The following is a 15,108-nucleotide window of genomic DNA, read 5'->3' on the forward strand; positions in this document are numbered from 1 at the left end:
TTTTTAAATTAAATATTCTTATCCATAAAGTTATGTAGCATATTAACGGTCTGATTTTTTCTTCTTTCTCAGTTTCCAAACAGTTTTTATATTTTATAAATAGGAAATAAAACTAGTTTTGCAGTTCGTTTTACCGTTAAACAGGAAGTCGTCATCGGCTTGTTGTCAGTCTGAGAACTGCACACAGAGTGGCTGCAGATGGGAAAAAGGTAGGCTACAGGCATCTAAAACGTGTTTATTTACCAGTGGGTTTACATTATTTAGACTGCGAAAAGTAATAGCAAGTTGTCATTTGACTGTGGGTTAGCTTTAGTGCTACACTCGTATTGTGAAACCAATTTTTCCCACGTTGACTGCTGTTTTCTTGAGCTAGCTTGACAGTCTGAAGTTGCCACTGACTTTATCGATGCAACTGTGTGTTTACCTACTTTATAAAGCCATTGCTTGTGTCGCTTGGGCTATATGTTTGTTTTCCAGCTGTTAGAAATACGTAGAGGATAGTAGAAAGAAGTGGAAAGACTCACTTGTCCAGTATGAGCTTACAACCTGAGGACAGAGAGCCTGGGGTTCCCATGGATAATTCAAAAGAAGATGTTGGTGGTTCCTCTTGCACAGGAGATTACAGCAAACATGTAAGTTACCAGGCTGATCAGTATTATATTGTATTTGTTGTGTTTAAGATGACATGTTTATTGTCGTGTTTTAATAAGCAAAGTGTGTACATTTTGCTAAGTTTCCCGGAGTTATGTTAGTTTAATCACTCAAAAAATCGCGATAAGTGACGAGACACCCCTCAAAATCATTAAAATCTAGTTTTCTGTTCACTAACGTGGCCACAGCTGCATAGATTAAACTATATTAAGAGTAGTATGTACCACAATTTATGTCCTAATGTTCAATTTCAAATCTGAGAAGTTGTAACCCGGTCACCTAAAACATTTTAATTTAGTAAGTTATTTTAAATATTACCATATGTTAATATTTGGAAGTCACATCCAAATGTCTGGTGTTCAATTTTCAGTGGTTAGTGAAAATGTAAGGTAATTTACCTATAACAGTTCATTTAATTGCCCCAAAGCTCCTGCTTCTTACGGCACAAACTGCGATATTCACTATGATAAGCAGTTTTAGAGGGGACAACAAAGACAGAAGCAGAATCATGTGTCAAGCTATTATAGTGAAATAATTTCAAACTGACTACAATATCTTGTTAACTGGCAAAATATGGTACCGTCTCTAGATGTTTTACCCTGTAATATATTAGAAATATCTGACATGTACACAGATATACAAATTTAAATTATTCATCATTATTAAATCCATACATCTATTTTGTAAGATTTTCATACTGCTTTTAAATTTTTCAATAGCCTGGTTCTATCTCCGTAAAATGTTCCTTTTACTTTGCGACTTTTGGCTCAAGTGGACGTGACATCAAAGTTTTATTCTAAAATCATTTTGATTGCTTTGTTGTTTTATTTTTTATTAATTGTTTTAAGTAATACAAATAAAATAAATTTGGCAGTAACATAACTATTATTTCTAAATTATAATCTGATGTCTAATTGTCTTATTTACAGGATATGACAGTATGCTTAGGAAATGGAGAAGTAAAGAGCTGCGCAGTGGTCAAGTACTCTGCTGCCCCACCTCCAACCACCTACGCCCTCCTGCAGGAGAAGACGGACCTGAAGCTTCCACCTGCCAACTGGCTGAGAGAAAACCCCCAGCTTGGCAGTGCTGGCACCACTGTGTTAGGCTCCAGCAGCAAGAGCAAACCGTTCTCTAGGTATTAGCATTTATTATTGTACAGTGGAAACGCTGCAAGTTCAGTTAGTTCGAACAAGCAAAATGTGTCATGAAAATTTGTGTGTGAAAATAACTTTTTAAAATAGGAAAAACAAAAAAAAATTCTCCCTGTGCCTCTAAAACATAAAGATCAGTCTTTTCTACCATATTAATGGTATTAATCCTAGATAACACTGCTTAAAATACATCAAGGGAGAAATAATGAAATAAATCATAGCAAAGACACTCAGTGCAGTTTCTGTGGGACCCCCATCTGTCTGAGGAGTTATGAATGACATGAGAGAGGCCATTAAGAGGTGTGAAAAATTTTGTTTAGTTAGAAGCAGCCTTAGGGTTTTATACACCCGGCGTCACTTTGACCAATTTGGTTAGATCTGACGCACCTTATATAACTGTCCTGACAATGTCAGAATACAGAAGTTTTCTGCTTTTTCGAATTGCAGAAAACTGCAAAGAGATATGTGACTACATATCTCTTTGATGGCCCTAGACTTGTGCACCATGTGCTTTCATGTGTCGCAGACACATGAAAAGCAGGGATAGCAAATTTAAAGATGTGGTGCCTATGTAGCAGCAATCCATTCAGCATACTGGCAAAGCAAAACCAGGATTGTGAGAGGCGCACAGCAAGCTGGGTCATGTTCTTTACAAAACCATCCTACATATTCTTTTGCGAGGGAAAATTTGTAACCCAAGGAATCCAAATTGCTGCTGTGCACAACATCCAGCAAGATTTATTATGATCCCTATCCAACCACTTAGTCATACCACTGTATTACAGCCTGTACCATCAACATTCCAGTAGACACAACAAGGGGAAATAGTGGGGAAAAAACATCATTTTGCAGTCAGAAAGAGAAAAGTTGTAAATAATTACACCGTGTTCCAAATTATTATGCAAGTGATATTTTCTCAGATTTTCTTAAATGGTCAATGCAAATGATGGTCAGTATAATTTTCAAGTCATGAGCTATTAGAGTATAAATCATATTTTACTGAACAAAGCTCCCCATGAGAACAGTATTTTTTTCAAAAATAAAAAACTCAAAATGCACTGTTACAAATTATTATGAACAGCAGATTTTCTAAACATTTTATGGATTATAAAGAACTGCAAACGGTCATTCTTTGAATGTGCAGCATTAAGTGGTCACATGTACTACAATCAAAAAGCTATTTCAATCAAAAACATCTTAACAGACCGAGTTACATGTTAATATAGGAGCCCTTCTTTGATATCACCTGCACAATTCTTGCATCCATTGAACTTGTGAGTTTGTGGATAGTTTCTGCTTGAATTTTTTTGTAGGATGTCAGAAAACCTTCCCAGAGCTCCTGTTCCAGAGGCACCAGCAGCTTCAAATAACTGTTTGCTGTTTTGTAAGGGCTTTTTAACAGCTACTCTCTTAATTCGATGAATTTGTCTAACAGAAACCTTCCTCATTATGCCTCTATCTGTACAAACCCATCTTTGTTCTGAATCAACCACAAATCTCTTCACAGTACAATAACGCTTCAGTTTTCGTTAAATATCTAATGCTTTCATACCTTGTCATACGACCCTAAACTATCTGATGATATTTGTCAGCAGAGAGATCCTTTCTCGTTCTCATATTGTTTGAAACCTGTGGCCTGCTTAATAATGTGGACCATCCTTGTTAAGTAGATTTCCTTTAATTGAGCTCACCAGACGAACTAATCAACCCAGCTCTCTGAAATTAATTATAGTGATTCAAAGAGCCCTGACACACAATACCATCTATAAATTTAATAGCACAACAAAAAATTCAATCTTTATGACACTTAAATCCAATTTGGATAATAATTTGGAACACGGTATATTCTCGATCGCGAGAGTTAAACATTAATGCCAACTTTAGTGTGTGTGACCCAAATAAAACACGGTGTAGAAACAGTAAGATTAGTTTTTTTAAAACTTCTGTTTATGTTTTTATAAAATCCTGCAGTGGACATTTTTATTTTATCCGTATTTTGTATATTCATTGAAAGGAAAGACTCCTGTGTGTTGCAAGTTTCCTCAAGAGTTGTAAATGCCATTTTCTCTTCTAATTAAGGCTTTGACTTGACCTTGACTCCTGTTAGATGAGAACTGTCTGCATGTTTGAGGAAGAATTGGTGACAGTTCCCTTTTATTGCAACTAGCCAAACTCTCCTTTTAGCTCATTTTTGTGAAACAAAGTAGCAACAAACTGTCATTTGTAATTAAAGTCTGGAATCTCAGTATCTTGTAACTTTTGCAGTAGGCCACAATAATATAATATTTTGAGCTAAGTCTTGTGTGACTTGTAAGTACTGAAAGTTCCAGATTTAAAAAGTACATTACAGTACTAAACATTTGGTATTTGGGATGACTGCTCTCTGAAAGAAATAAAATGTCTAGAAAGCTGTCAGGAAGACTGATTCCAACATACTGGATTGCCAGTTTCTCCACAGTGTGATTTACACATAATTAGTTGCAATTGGCATCACTGCAGAACTTATTGTATAATTCCAAGAGCATATAACCTTCTTGCAGCCATTTAAAAAAAAAGTGCCTCAGAGTGTGTGAAGCTTTGAATAAGTGAAAAAAACTATAAGTGGAAAACTGTATTGGGATCTTTTTTTAAAAATCCTTACAGTTTTGGGATGGCCTATGACTTCATTGACTGCATTGGGGATGACGTGGATGTCGTATCAGATTCTGAGGTTGGTAGCGCTTTTCCTTATCTTTCTAACTTGTTTCTGAAGTATGGATATGGCCAAAACTTATTTTTTTTGTTTTCTGCAGAACATTAAGAAGCTTCTGAAAATCCCCTACAGCAAGTCCCATGTTAGTATGGCTGTTCATCGTGTTGGAAGGACGTTGCTTTTGGATGAGCTGGACACTCAGGAACTCCTAAGAAGATCTTCTCAGGTACAGGGAGGCATGTTTAATTCAACTTCGTCGGAACAGTTATATTAATGACAACGTCTGTTTACTGTGCTGAAATGTTTTGTTGTAGACGGGAGATTGGACATGGCTCAAAGAGATTTACCAGCGCCTAATAGATCAAAAATGGCAGAGAAAGAAGAAGAGCAAAGAGCACTGGTATCAGAAAGCCATCCTGTCAAAGTTCCTCTACTACAGGTGAGAGTTTGGGTTTTATTTCTGGACAAATAAGTTTTGATATGCAGTTTAATTTGACTTCTAAAGATGTTGTAATTTCACTATTATATTCTGCAGTATAAATGGTGATGGGGCTGCAGAACCTGTAACAGAAGACATGATAGAAGAGGATGAGGAGAATGGAGCCGAAGAGTACAGCTCTTCATGGCCTGCTACTTTCACCAGCGCAATGTCTGAAGCAGATGAAGCAGATACTCCCAAACAGGTAACTTGGCTACCATTGGATTAAGGACGGTTCCTCAACTCAAAGTTAGATTTAGGAAGTTTTAAGATACATTTTATAGGGGATGTCTACACAAATTAAGTGCTTATTTTGTTAAATCTTCAGGAAAGTGTTCCTGTGGACAGCAGCTTTGCTTTAGGTCAGGTGGCATCAGTGCCTAAAGAGCAGAATCTTCCTACTCTCTTCAATGAAGGGGAAAACAGTCAGGTAGCATATTTTACTCTTCAAGAATGTAATCCTGCTGCAGCTGTTTACTTGTTTACTTATATATTATATTATATTATATTACAGGGTTTAAGGAACGACTTTGTGCGAAACATCATGTGGACATTTGAGGACATCCACATGCTGGTTGGATCCAACATGCCTATTTTTGGAGGTGGTCGATATCCTGCTGTTAGTCTGAGACTAAGGTTTGATGATGAATTCTTGTCTTCCCATTAAAGATCTGTGCTTGTTTTTAATTTGAAGACTAAGCAAATACATTTTGATTTGCAACGAAATATTCTGTTCCCATCCACTTTGTCTGAAAATCGTAATTTTTCTGAACACAGTAGGGAGCAGAAAATATAAGTTTTATGGGTTGACCATGCAAGGTGCACACCCTTGATCCTTTTAACACTATGAGCATTGACTTCAGTGGACTGTGTTAAACAGAATGTTCTCAAACCTTTTGAAAGAGCGGGATAAAGAAAGCTGTCGTTGAAAGACAGCCAATAGACACAGCATTTGCAGTTCACCAGGAGCCACCTCAAATATGGAAGAAACTGAACTGATGAGACCAAAATCTTACTTGGATGCAAAATGCAAGTCTCTTCAGCAGAGAGTAAATGAAAGATGGAGTTAAATGCATGACAATTCTGGAAGAAAAGGAGACCAGAACATGACTTGAGATTCACCTTCCACCTGGACAACAACTTCTGTATTGTAACCAATCAGTTTGCGCTACAGATGCATTGGTTAGATCAAAGCATATTTATGTGAAGGAATGGCCTAATCAAAGTCCAGACCTAAATTTATTTAGAAAATTTGTGGTTAGGTTTGTATTCAGTAATGCATTGATTTGTGTTGGTATATCAAGTTACATTCCAATAAAATATATTAGAGTTTATGTTTGTAACTTAACAAAATGTGGAAAGTTGAAGGAGTTCACTTCATGCATGTTTGTTTGAGCAGGTTTTATACTAATTTCTTTGGTCTTCGTTAAAAAGCCTAAATAAATAGACTGTTGAAAACCTTTTCAAATATTCATGCAGTACATTCAGAGCAATAGTTGAGTTGGAATAATTAAAATATGTTCATTTTCTTGCTGACTCTTTCTGGTGTTTGCTAAGATGTGCAGCGTTAACATAGGAAAAAAAAAAACTGACCAATTTACTGAAATGTTTGTTGGACTGCTTCCAAAGATTGTTGGAGCAGCGTTGAACGCAGATTGAACCCTTGCTCTGTTTTTTTTCCCCCAGGGACAGCAACAAACCAATCAACATTTTAACTGGTATTGACTACTGGCTCGACAATCTCATGTGCAACGTCCCAGAGCTCGTCATGTGTTTTCACGTCAATGGCATTGTTCAGGTAAATTGCCAGAGTTAACACATTCAATAACACAAACTTCTGACTGTTTAGAAATGGTGTGGACTCTATTAACATGTTAAATCTAGGCATCTAGGACACAAAACCTGAAAACAATATTAAGCTGAGTTTTTTTTTTTTTTGTTTGTTTGATTTGTTTGTTTGTGGAGATTTTAGTACAACAGCTCCTTGACAATTCTTGAACATTTGTTCAATTCTTTTTGCTTTCTTGTGTTTTCATTCAGAAATACGAAATGATAAAAACAGAAGACATCCCTCATCTGGAAAACTCGACTTTCTCTACAAGGGTGGTAAAAGACATTGCCCAAAATATCCTCTCCTTCCTAAAGTCTAACTGCACTAAAGAGGGTCACACCTACTGGCTTTTCAAAGGTAGGGAGAAAATACTTTCATTTATTAGTTCTAATTGCTCTCTTTTTGTGTATCTAATGTCTGCTTCGGTCACATCTTCAATCTACAGCTAGCGGGAGTGACATAGTGAAGCTTTACGATCTCACGACTTTATGTGAGGAGGCTGAAGAAGAGAAATATCAGAATCCCTTCACCCTTCCTGTTGCTGTTTTACTATACAGGTGAGTAGCTTCATTATTTTATTTTATTTTTTTTTGTATTATTTTATTATTATTTTCTGGATAGGAGCCTGTTTGTGGTACATAATATTGCTTGGTACATAATATTGAACAAAAAATCTATATTACACATAGATTGTAATGTAAGAAAAATGGAGAAACAGCAGAATAAAGCAAAAGGAGAAAAATCATAGAGTGAAAACTTTCAGTCAATGCAAGGAAGGTTGGAAGGAAGGTTCCATCTCAATGTAGCCCAAAATGATTGCAAAAGGTTTTTTATTTCATAAACCGTAGAAGACGTCAATACCAAAACACACGGCTGTAATGTCCTGAATGAGTATGTTATGGTAAAAGGTGAATGTTTGAAATAGCACAATGTATGCAGAGGGAAGTGTACAGGGAAAAGAAGTGAAGGAACTCAATAATGTGTAAAGTTTAAATATATATGTGAAAGTAAAATATTAAGAGTTGAGATAAGATTCTGTCGTCGTTTGTCTTTGTGGCGCAGAGTGGCCAGCAACTTGATACTGAAGGCAAGTCAAAACAGAAAGCACTATGGCAAAATCCGAACTCTGCTCCTAAACTGCGTCAAACTTCTTGATCCGGAGAAACATCCTCAGGTATGTGAAAGAGAAAAATTCCACTTCCATTTTTACCCATAGCTTTCAGAGCTGGCGTTTGGGAAACGCAGTGCGAAACCTCTTGACTCAGAGGGCAACAGCTTTTGGCCTCAAGGAACCCAACCCCTCTTTCAATTGCTTCTGTTTTTTCCTGATTGCTCGTGCTCAGATCATTGCCTCAGCCTACTACATGCTGTCAGAGCTGTTCCAGCTCGACGAGCTGCCCGACGAAGACGGAGGGGAGTCGTTGCGGGCCGGTGGCTCTGAAGACAGCTACAGCGACGAGGACAGGGAGGAAGAGGAGGACGACGACGACTTGACAGAGGACGGCGAAGACATGGGAACCTACGGCAACCGCTCCAGGCCGCAGGATGACAGCAAAGCGGTAGCCGTGATCCGCTCCGTGGGGGAGCTGTCGGTCCCTGAGAAATACAAATCAACTCACCAAATCAGAGTAAGAGATGACTTTTAGGTATTTTCAGACTAAAGATGGAGAAAGTTTCAAAGCATAAAGCATCGCTCTGATTTTATTTCCACAGCCAAGTTGTGCTTTTCCTGTTTCTCAAGACAAAGAGGAGCGATGCAGACATGTCCTAAGCTACGTACTGAAGGCGAGTTCTTGCATAATGTCATGTCACAGTCTTACTGTTCAGAAGAGCCAAATCAGAGACGTAAATATGATTGTAATAAATCCACAGGGGTTGAAAGCAGTGGATGGCTGCATCAAGAAGGAGAGCGATCTGCCCGCTGCCGACCCTAACACTCCCATTCCGCTAAAATATGAGGATGGAGGCGGCAACGGAGCTTCAGAGAAAGGAATCTCTCTTCTTCTGGAGAGAGGTGAGACTACTCTGCTCACGTCACAAAAATAAGTTAAAAATGAAATCAAAAAACACTATGCCTTAATGGTGAACTTGTGGATTTTCCCGCATGACCCCAGCGGGTGCAGGGCAGGCCGACCAGAAGCACCCGACACGCTCAGGAATGATCCCAGACTCCTGGCAGCACCGTATGAAACTGCAGCTCTTCCTCAAAGCCTCCAAAGCGTACTACGTGCTGTCGGACGCTGCCACCAACCTGCTGAAGTACGGACGAGCCCTGCGCTACATCAAGCTCTCCCTGCAGTGTTATGGTGAGTGGCTTTTCCCTTCTTTTTTTTTTTTTTTTTTTTCCAAAATGTGAATTTTGAAATTACTTAGCTTGTAATTTGTATCCTCTCCATTCTATATTAATCTAGCATTAAAGTGTAATAAAAAAACACAGCTGAAACTACATTTATCAGTTTAAGAAATAACTTTTTAACACCCTAATGAGAATTTTCACAGTTCTTGAACACAGGTCTCTTTATGTTCCTCATTATTTTGTATTTTATCACCTTCCTCAGATGCTTACTGTTCTGTGAGCGAAACACTGCGCCCGCATGTGCTCCAGTTTCACAGCCAGTGCCTGTCACTCTGTGGAGACATTCAGCTCATGCTGGCCCAGAACGCCAGCAACAGGGCAGCGTACCTGGAGGAGTACAGCTACCAGACCAAAGAGGACCAGGAGATCCTGCACAGTCTGCACAGAGAGAGCAGCTGCCAGGGTCTGTCTTCATTCTGTATCACCTAAACTAGAAATGTCACAACGGGCCAAAATCACCAAGTCAAAAGAACTTGAGGCCAAAAAAATAAGCGGCAAAAAGCGAAAGGAAACCAACGAGTGGTCAGATTGTTTGTTGGAAAAGGACGTGTCAATTATTATAGAGAAGGGATTGTGTAGGTTTGCTTATTAAAGGAAAGAGGCCCACTTTGAAAATTTTCAAAGGTCTGAACAATAAGATTTATGTCACTTTTATTAAAAGTTATATAGCGGTGTTTAATAGATTCCCTAAAAGCAGATGTGGATGCACCGAAGCCTGCTGGTTAGACGTGGTCCTCAGAAGGTGCATAGTTATTGAATTCTTTGTGTTGTAGCCAGCATCTTCTGTTGCAATATTTTAATTTTAATATTTTTAATTTGGCATAATTTTGCCCTGATTAAAAATAAAAAAAGACTCCATCTGCCTCAACCACCTGTGCAACACAAGAATTTGTGTCATTCTTGAGTTGCACAAAGTCAGTCCAGGGCCCACAAATGGACCCCTGGCCACACTGACTTAAAGACAGATACAAAAATGATTTTAAGTTTTTATTGTGATTGCTTTTTTGCTTTTTTTTGACTTGGTCTTATTGATTATATTAATCATCTTTCTTTCTTTTTATTAGACTTCAGCATGGCAACAGATCTGGCCATGGACCCCGAGTACCAGCTGTTTGTTAGCTGCAGATGCTACGAGGCGGCACACGACATGCTCACGTCCGAGGTGTTGAAAGATCAATCCTCCGACCAGCTGTCCCAGGTCCTCAGACGGCTGGGAAACATTCGCAACGAGATGGGGGTCTACTACATGAACCAGGCAGCAGCCAATCAGACAGAAAAACGAGGTATAACGTGTGCACTTATTTGTTTAGCATTCACGGGATTTCATGAATCAGTTTTCCTACCGGCGAAAATGTCAAACTAAGCTGTTGTCTTGTTTGTGTTCTAGTGAAGAAGTCTGTGTCTGCAGCAGAGCAGGACTTGTGGAAGAAGAGCTTCAGCTTCTTTGAAAAAGGAATGAAGGACTTTGAAGCCATCAGGGACAGCACCAACACGGCCTTACTGCTGTGCAACACCGGCAGGCTGATGAGGATCTGCGCTCAGGCCCACTGTCCTGTCTCTGCCGACGAGAGCAGAGGAGAGTTCTCTCCAGAGGAGGCCCTTTACTACAATAAGGTAATATATCAAGGAATATTAAATGTATCTAATACAAAATAGTTTTTTCCATTTATACTTTTTTTTTTTTTTACCTCAGGCCGTAGACTATTACTTGCAAGCTTTAAGGGCGCTGGGTAGCAGAAAGGGCCACCCAGCTGTATGGGACAGTGTGAACTGGGAGCTATCCACCACCTACTTCACCCTGGCTACGCTTCTGCAGGATTACGCACCACTGTCCAGGAAGGCGCAGGAGCAGGTCAGTCCACACACACACACACCCACACACACCCCAACACCACACCAGGCATTTCTTCCACTTCTTAGGAACACTTGACAATAATAACAGGCATATTCCAGTGAATATGGCTATCATCAAACATCAACAGTTTCACTCTTTGCATTGATACACTGAAATGATTCAGTTCAAATGATATTCCGATTTATTTAGGTGCACATATTCAGTGCCCAACTTGCTCCGGCAACGTTGCGTTTCCTCCACTTCAAAAGCTGCGTTTTTGTGTTTTGATTGTACAGATTGAACGGGAGGTGACCGATGCCATGACGAAGTCCTTGAAATACTGCGACCTGCAAACCGAGTCGGCCCGGCAACCGCTGTACCAGTACAGAGCCGCAACTATCCACCACCGCTTGGCCTCCATGTACCACAGTTGCTTTAGAAATCAAGTACGACTCAGTTCTGATGATCTTATTTATCTGAAGGACTCCTTTCCTGTGTTGCTGTGTCACTTGTTTCTGCATTTGTGTTCTGAGAAACTGGCTGCGCTTGTGACGCAGGTGGGGGACGAACACCTGAGGAAGCAACACCGCAGCCTGGCGGAGCTTCACTACAGCAAAGCTGTCTCTCTGTTCCTCAGCCTCAAAGACGCGCCCTGCGAGCTGCTGCGCACGCTGCTGGAGAGGGTGGCTTTCACAGAGTTCACCATGACAGGTGGGATAACTTTTCATCTTAAAAATGTTTTGGACTCCTGTGTGATCATTTCTTTTCCAAAACCTTCCTACAGTTAGCCATGTTGTGTGTTTTTTAAAGGTCAGAGCAGCAGCGTGGCTAAGCTGAAGAGCTTGATTGGAGCAATAGAGATCATGTCAGAAATCCGCCATGCTTTCCAGCTGATCCAGAAGGAGCTGTTGGAGGAACAGGAAGAAGTAAGTAAAAACTTGAAATCCCTCTTCTAGTACTTACTTGAAGAGGGATGTACTCACTTTGACCACATATTGTTGTTCACAGCATAATGCTCTCTTCCTCCCAGCAGCAGACTGAACCATCTGCCGCCGAGTCACCAGACTCTCCCGATAGGGTCGGCGGCTCCAGGTCTGGATTGGACCTCCAGGAAGTGCTGAAGTTAATTGGCGTGTTTGAGCCAAGTTTCTCCTTCCTGCTGTTACAAGTGATCAAGCTGATGACGACGAGCAAGCGGAAACCAAGGTGAGCAGCTGTCTAAAACCCTGCGTGCGATCTTCTTTGTCCAGCTCATCGCTGACCAGCTCACCTCTGTTTTGCCCTGCAGCAGTAAAGACGAGGAGATGTTGAGAAACTACAAAGCCGTGTACTCCAAGTTCCTGCGCGCTGAGAAAGACGCGCCCCTCCTCAGTCGTGTTGAGCTCTACATTGAGCTCCTGCAGCAGCTGACCCCGTAAACAGGAAGTGACAACACAGGAATAAAAGGAGCTTAAAGCACAGAGAGGACAAGAGGAGTACAGTGTGTAGCAACTTCAACTACAATTGTCTCTGCACTCTGATGTTAAGAGTATTATGATTAGATGCCTTTTCCACTCAAAATGTACTGACCAACCATGCAATGTTCTTAAGGAGCGCAAACCCCTAATACTTTATTATGAAAGAACGTTTGCTGCATCTATTGAGAAAAGCAGCAGGATAACATAGCTGGAAATTTGTAGTTTTGCAGTTCCATAGCTACTATTTAGGTTATGACATAAGCTTTTGAGTTTTGCCTCCACACACGACGATTGTTTTATTTATTCTCACACATAAAAGTGACGTTACTGACTATGAACATCAATAAGTTAATTTATTTCATTATTAAATTTAAAAAAAGCTCTCAATATAACTTATTATACACAGTAATACATTTCATTCATTTATTTTTGTTCATTTTAATGTTTCACTCACAACTGATGAAAACCCAAGAATCTGTTTTTCAGAGCATTATATTGAATCCTTTTTAGACAGCTTAATATAATATTGACAATTATATTCATGGAGAACTTCATGTACATAATTGTCAATATTACATTAAGCAGTCAGCAGTTTTCACCTTGACATTTAGGCCATAACATTTTTGTATTAAAAAAAACCTTATTTTCTTTTCTGGAGGAAAAAAACTGGATTTTCATCAGACATCAAAATAATCTAGATTTTAAATCACTAATATCACTTTCTGTTTAAAATGAAAATTCTCAGATATTGCAATATATGGAAGTAAACTTGCAATACTGAAGTAATATAACTAGCTAACTGTGCTAGTATACATGGATGGATCTGCAAATGTAGAAATATTTTCCAGTCATTGTTAAACCTAAAGGTAATTTGGCATCAGTTCTCATAAAATAATAAAAGAAATCTGCCCATTTGAAGAGATCGATTTCATTTGGTTCGGATGGTGACGTCAAGCACTTTGCACTTTTTTTGTTTTCCTTTCCTGCCGTCACCAACTGGAGGCTTTTAGATTGAATGCAGAGAGTTATTTATTATAGAAACACTATAATGAGTGTCAGGGTTGTTGTTGTTTAATAGTCCAACCAAGAGCCTTTACTTTGTGTTGAATTTGAGTAATCAAACTTGATTACAGCTATAAGGACTTTAAATACTTCTCACAATGAAAACCCTAAACTGAACCTCGAAATGCATCTCTTCTAGATAATGATTTGTTGATCTAGTGTCAAACAGATCCACCATCATGATACTGAAAACTCTGACATTCATCTCAACACAGCCGGCTAGGCCATCTATCTTGCTTTGTAGTACAGCCATATGGGTCAGTACTTTGACTAGGCCTTCTGAGAAGCATTTAAGTAATCTGTTATTTACAGCTTTTAGGTGTCAGATAACAAACTCGAACTCAGGCAACGCTGTTAATTTTTTTTAGGGGCAGGGACTATTATTATCTGTATCATTTATTTTAACATCTGCATCGTGGCAGTGGTTTCTGTTCACATCACCACTTTTAAACTGTACCTTTTTTTTAGTAAGGAATTTTACATTGAAAGTTTACATTTATTACCAATGTAGAGTTTGACTCTACCAACAGCCAGACTTGTAGACGTTTCTAACTTTCTAGCAAAGAAATAAATTCTTTTCCTTGAGGCTGAGATAAATTATTCATCATTGGGTCAGATCGGTTCCAGGTTGTGTGGCGTGTTTTTTTTTTTTTTTTTTTGTTTATCAATAATGCTGTGAAAAAAAAGTTAAGTGATTTTGGTTAAGTTACAACATTTGCTTTAGAAATTGTGCAATAGTTGAGCAACATTCAATGCAAAAATCAAAAGAGCTGGATGTGTCCATAATGCTGTATGTAAGAAAGTGACTCCATTTTTGTTTTTGCATGGTTGCTCTAAGAAGTAAAGGACTTTTTAATTCTAGTATGCTGTATTTCTTCAAAGGTCTGTGTTCTATAAGCAAGAGTTAAATCATACATTTAAAAAAGATAGATATGTTTTCTTTGCATGTGATATTTTGATCTAAAATGCCTGAATGCTTTTTTTTTTTTTAATCCAGTTTAATATGACAGGTTTTTAAAGGTACCACCATGTTCTCTCACAAAGCCAGCAGGTGTTATTGCACATGAGTTTTGTAGCTGAAGAGAGGACATCGTATTTACACTGTGGAGCCGGCTGCACTCCGTGACCCTGTTGTCATTAAAGCGAGTCCACAGCAGATGGAGCTGCAGGCGTGTCCAAACTGTTCATGCACCTCATTAATCAAACTCGACCCTCTGTGCTGCAGGGTTGGACAGTAAGGGCAGAAAAAAATAGAAATGGGAACCAGAGAATGGTTAACTATTTAGAAAATAAACAGGAAGGACTCAAACCATTGCAATACGCTTAAATACACTCACGGGTGCGAATATAACAAATTTCAATCTTTCATAGATGTGCTTTTTTTGCATCAATTTGGGATGATATTCAGAAGAATAATTTATCATAAGAGAGCACATGTTTCTCAAGCTCCAGAGTCCAGTGTTGATGTGTTTTACAACACTGCATTCACCACCAGCTAGGGAAGCCCAGTCCACAAATCCCTCTATGCACAGCAATTTGCTATTTGACAAACTGCTGTGGGTGCTATCTATATGCCAAGCCTCTGGATTTTAT

The 15,108-nt window shown here is 39.0% G+C and overlaps 1 protein-coding gene across 3 annotated transcripts; it reads left to right on the forward strand.

The window, feature by feature from the left end:
• The first annotated feature begins 112 nt into the window (after positions 1-112).
• Positions 113-14,376, forward strand: edrf1 (erythroid differentiation regulatory factor 1). 3 transcript variants are annotated; one of them, XM_028007686.1, is made up of 26 exons: positions 113-209; positions 478-632; positions 1,581-1,789; positions 4,449-4,515; positions 4,598-4,723; positions 4,812-4,936; positions 5,033-5,180; positions 5,304-5,405; positions 5,490-5,611; positions 6,662-6,773; positions 7,016-7,163; positions 7,252-7,363; positions 7,869-7,980; positions 8,150-8,434; positions 8,520-8,591; positions 8,679-8,820; positions 8,921-9,112; positions 9,365-9,565; positions 10,227-10,445; positions 10,550-10,776; positions 10,856-11,014; positions 11,293-11,442; positions 11,554-11,707; positions 11,807-11,922; positions 12,027-12,202; positions 12,285-14,376. In XM_028007686.1, exons 2-26 carry the CDS (start codon positions 534-536, stop codon positions 12,412-12,414), a joined length of 3,705 nt encoding a protein of 1,234 aa, XP_027863487.1. In that variant the 5' UTR covers positions 113-209; positions 478-533; the 3' UTR covers positions 12,415-14,376. The 3 variants fall into 3 exon arrangements, with proteins under 3 accessions (XP_027863487.1, XP_027863489.1, XP_027863488.1); XM_028007688.1 differs by having other exon boundaries at positions 12,288-14,376; XM_028007687.1 differs by having other exon boundaries at positions 12,030-12,202.
• The last annotated feature ends 732 nt before the right edge of the window (positions 14,377-15,108 follow it).

The sequence above is a fragment of the Xiphophorus couchianus genome, chromosome 22 (genome assembly GCF_001444195.1).
Source record: "Xiphophorus couchianus chromosome 22, X_couchianus-1.0, whole genome shotgun sequence".
Lineage (NCBI taxonomy): Eukaryota > Metazoa > Chordata > Actinopteri > Cyprinodontiformes > Poeciliidae > Xiphophorus > Xiphophorus couchianus.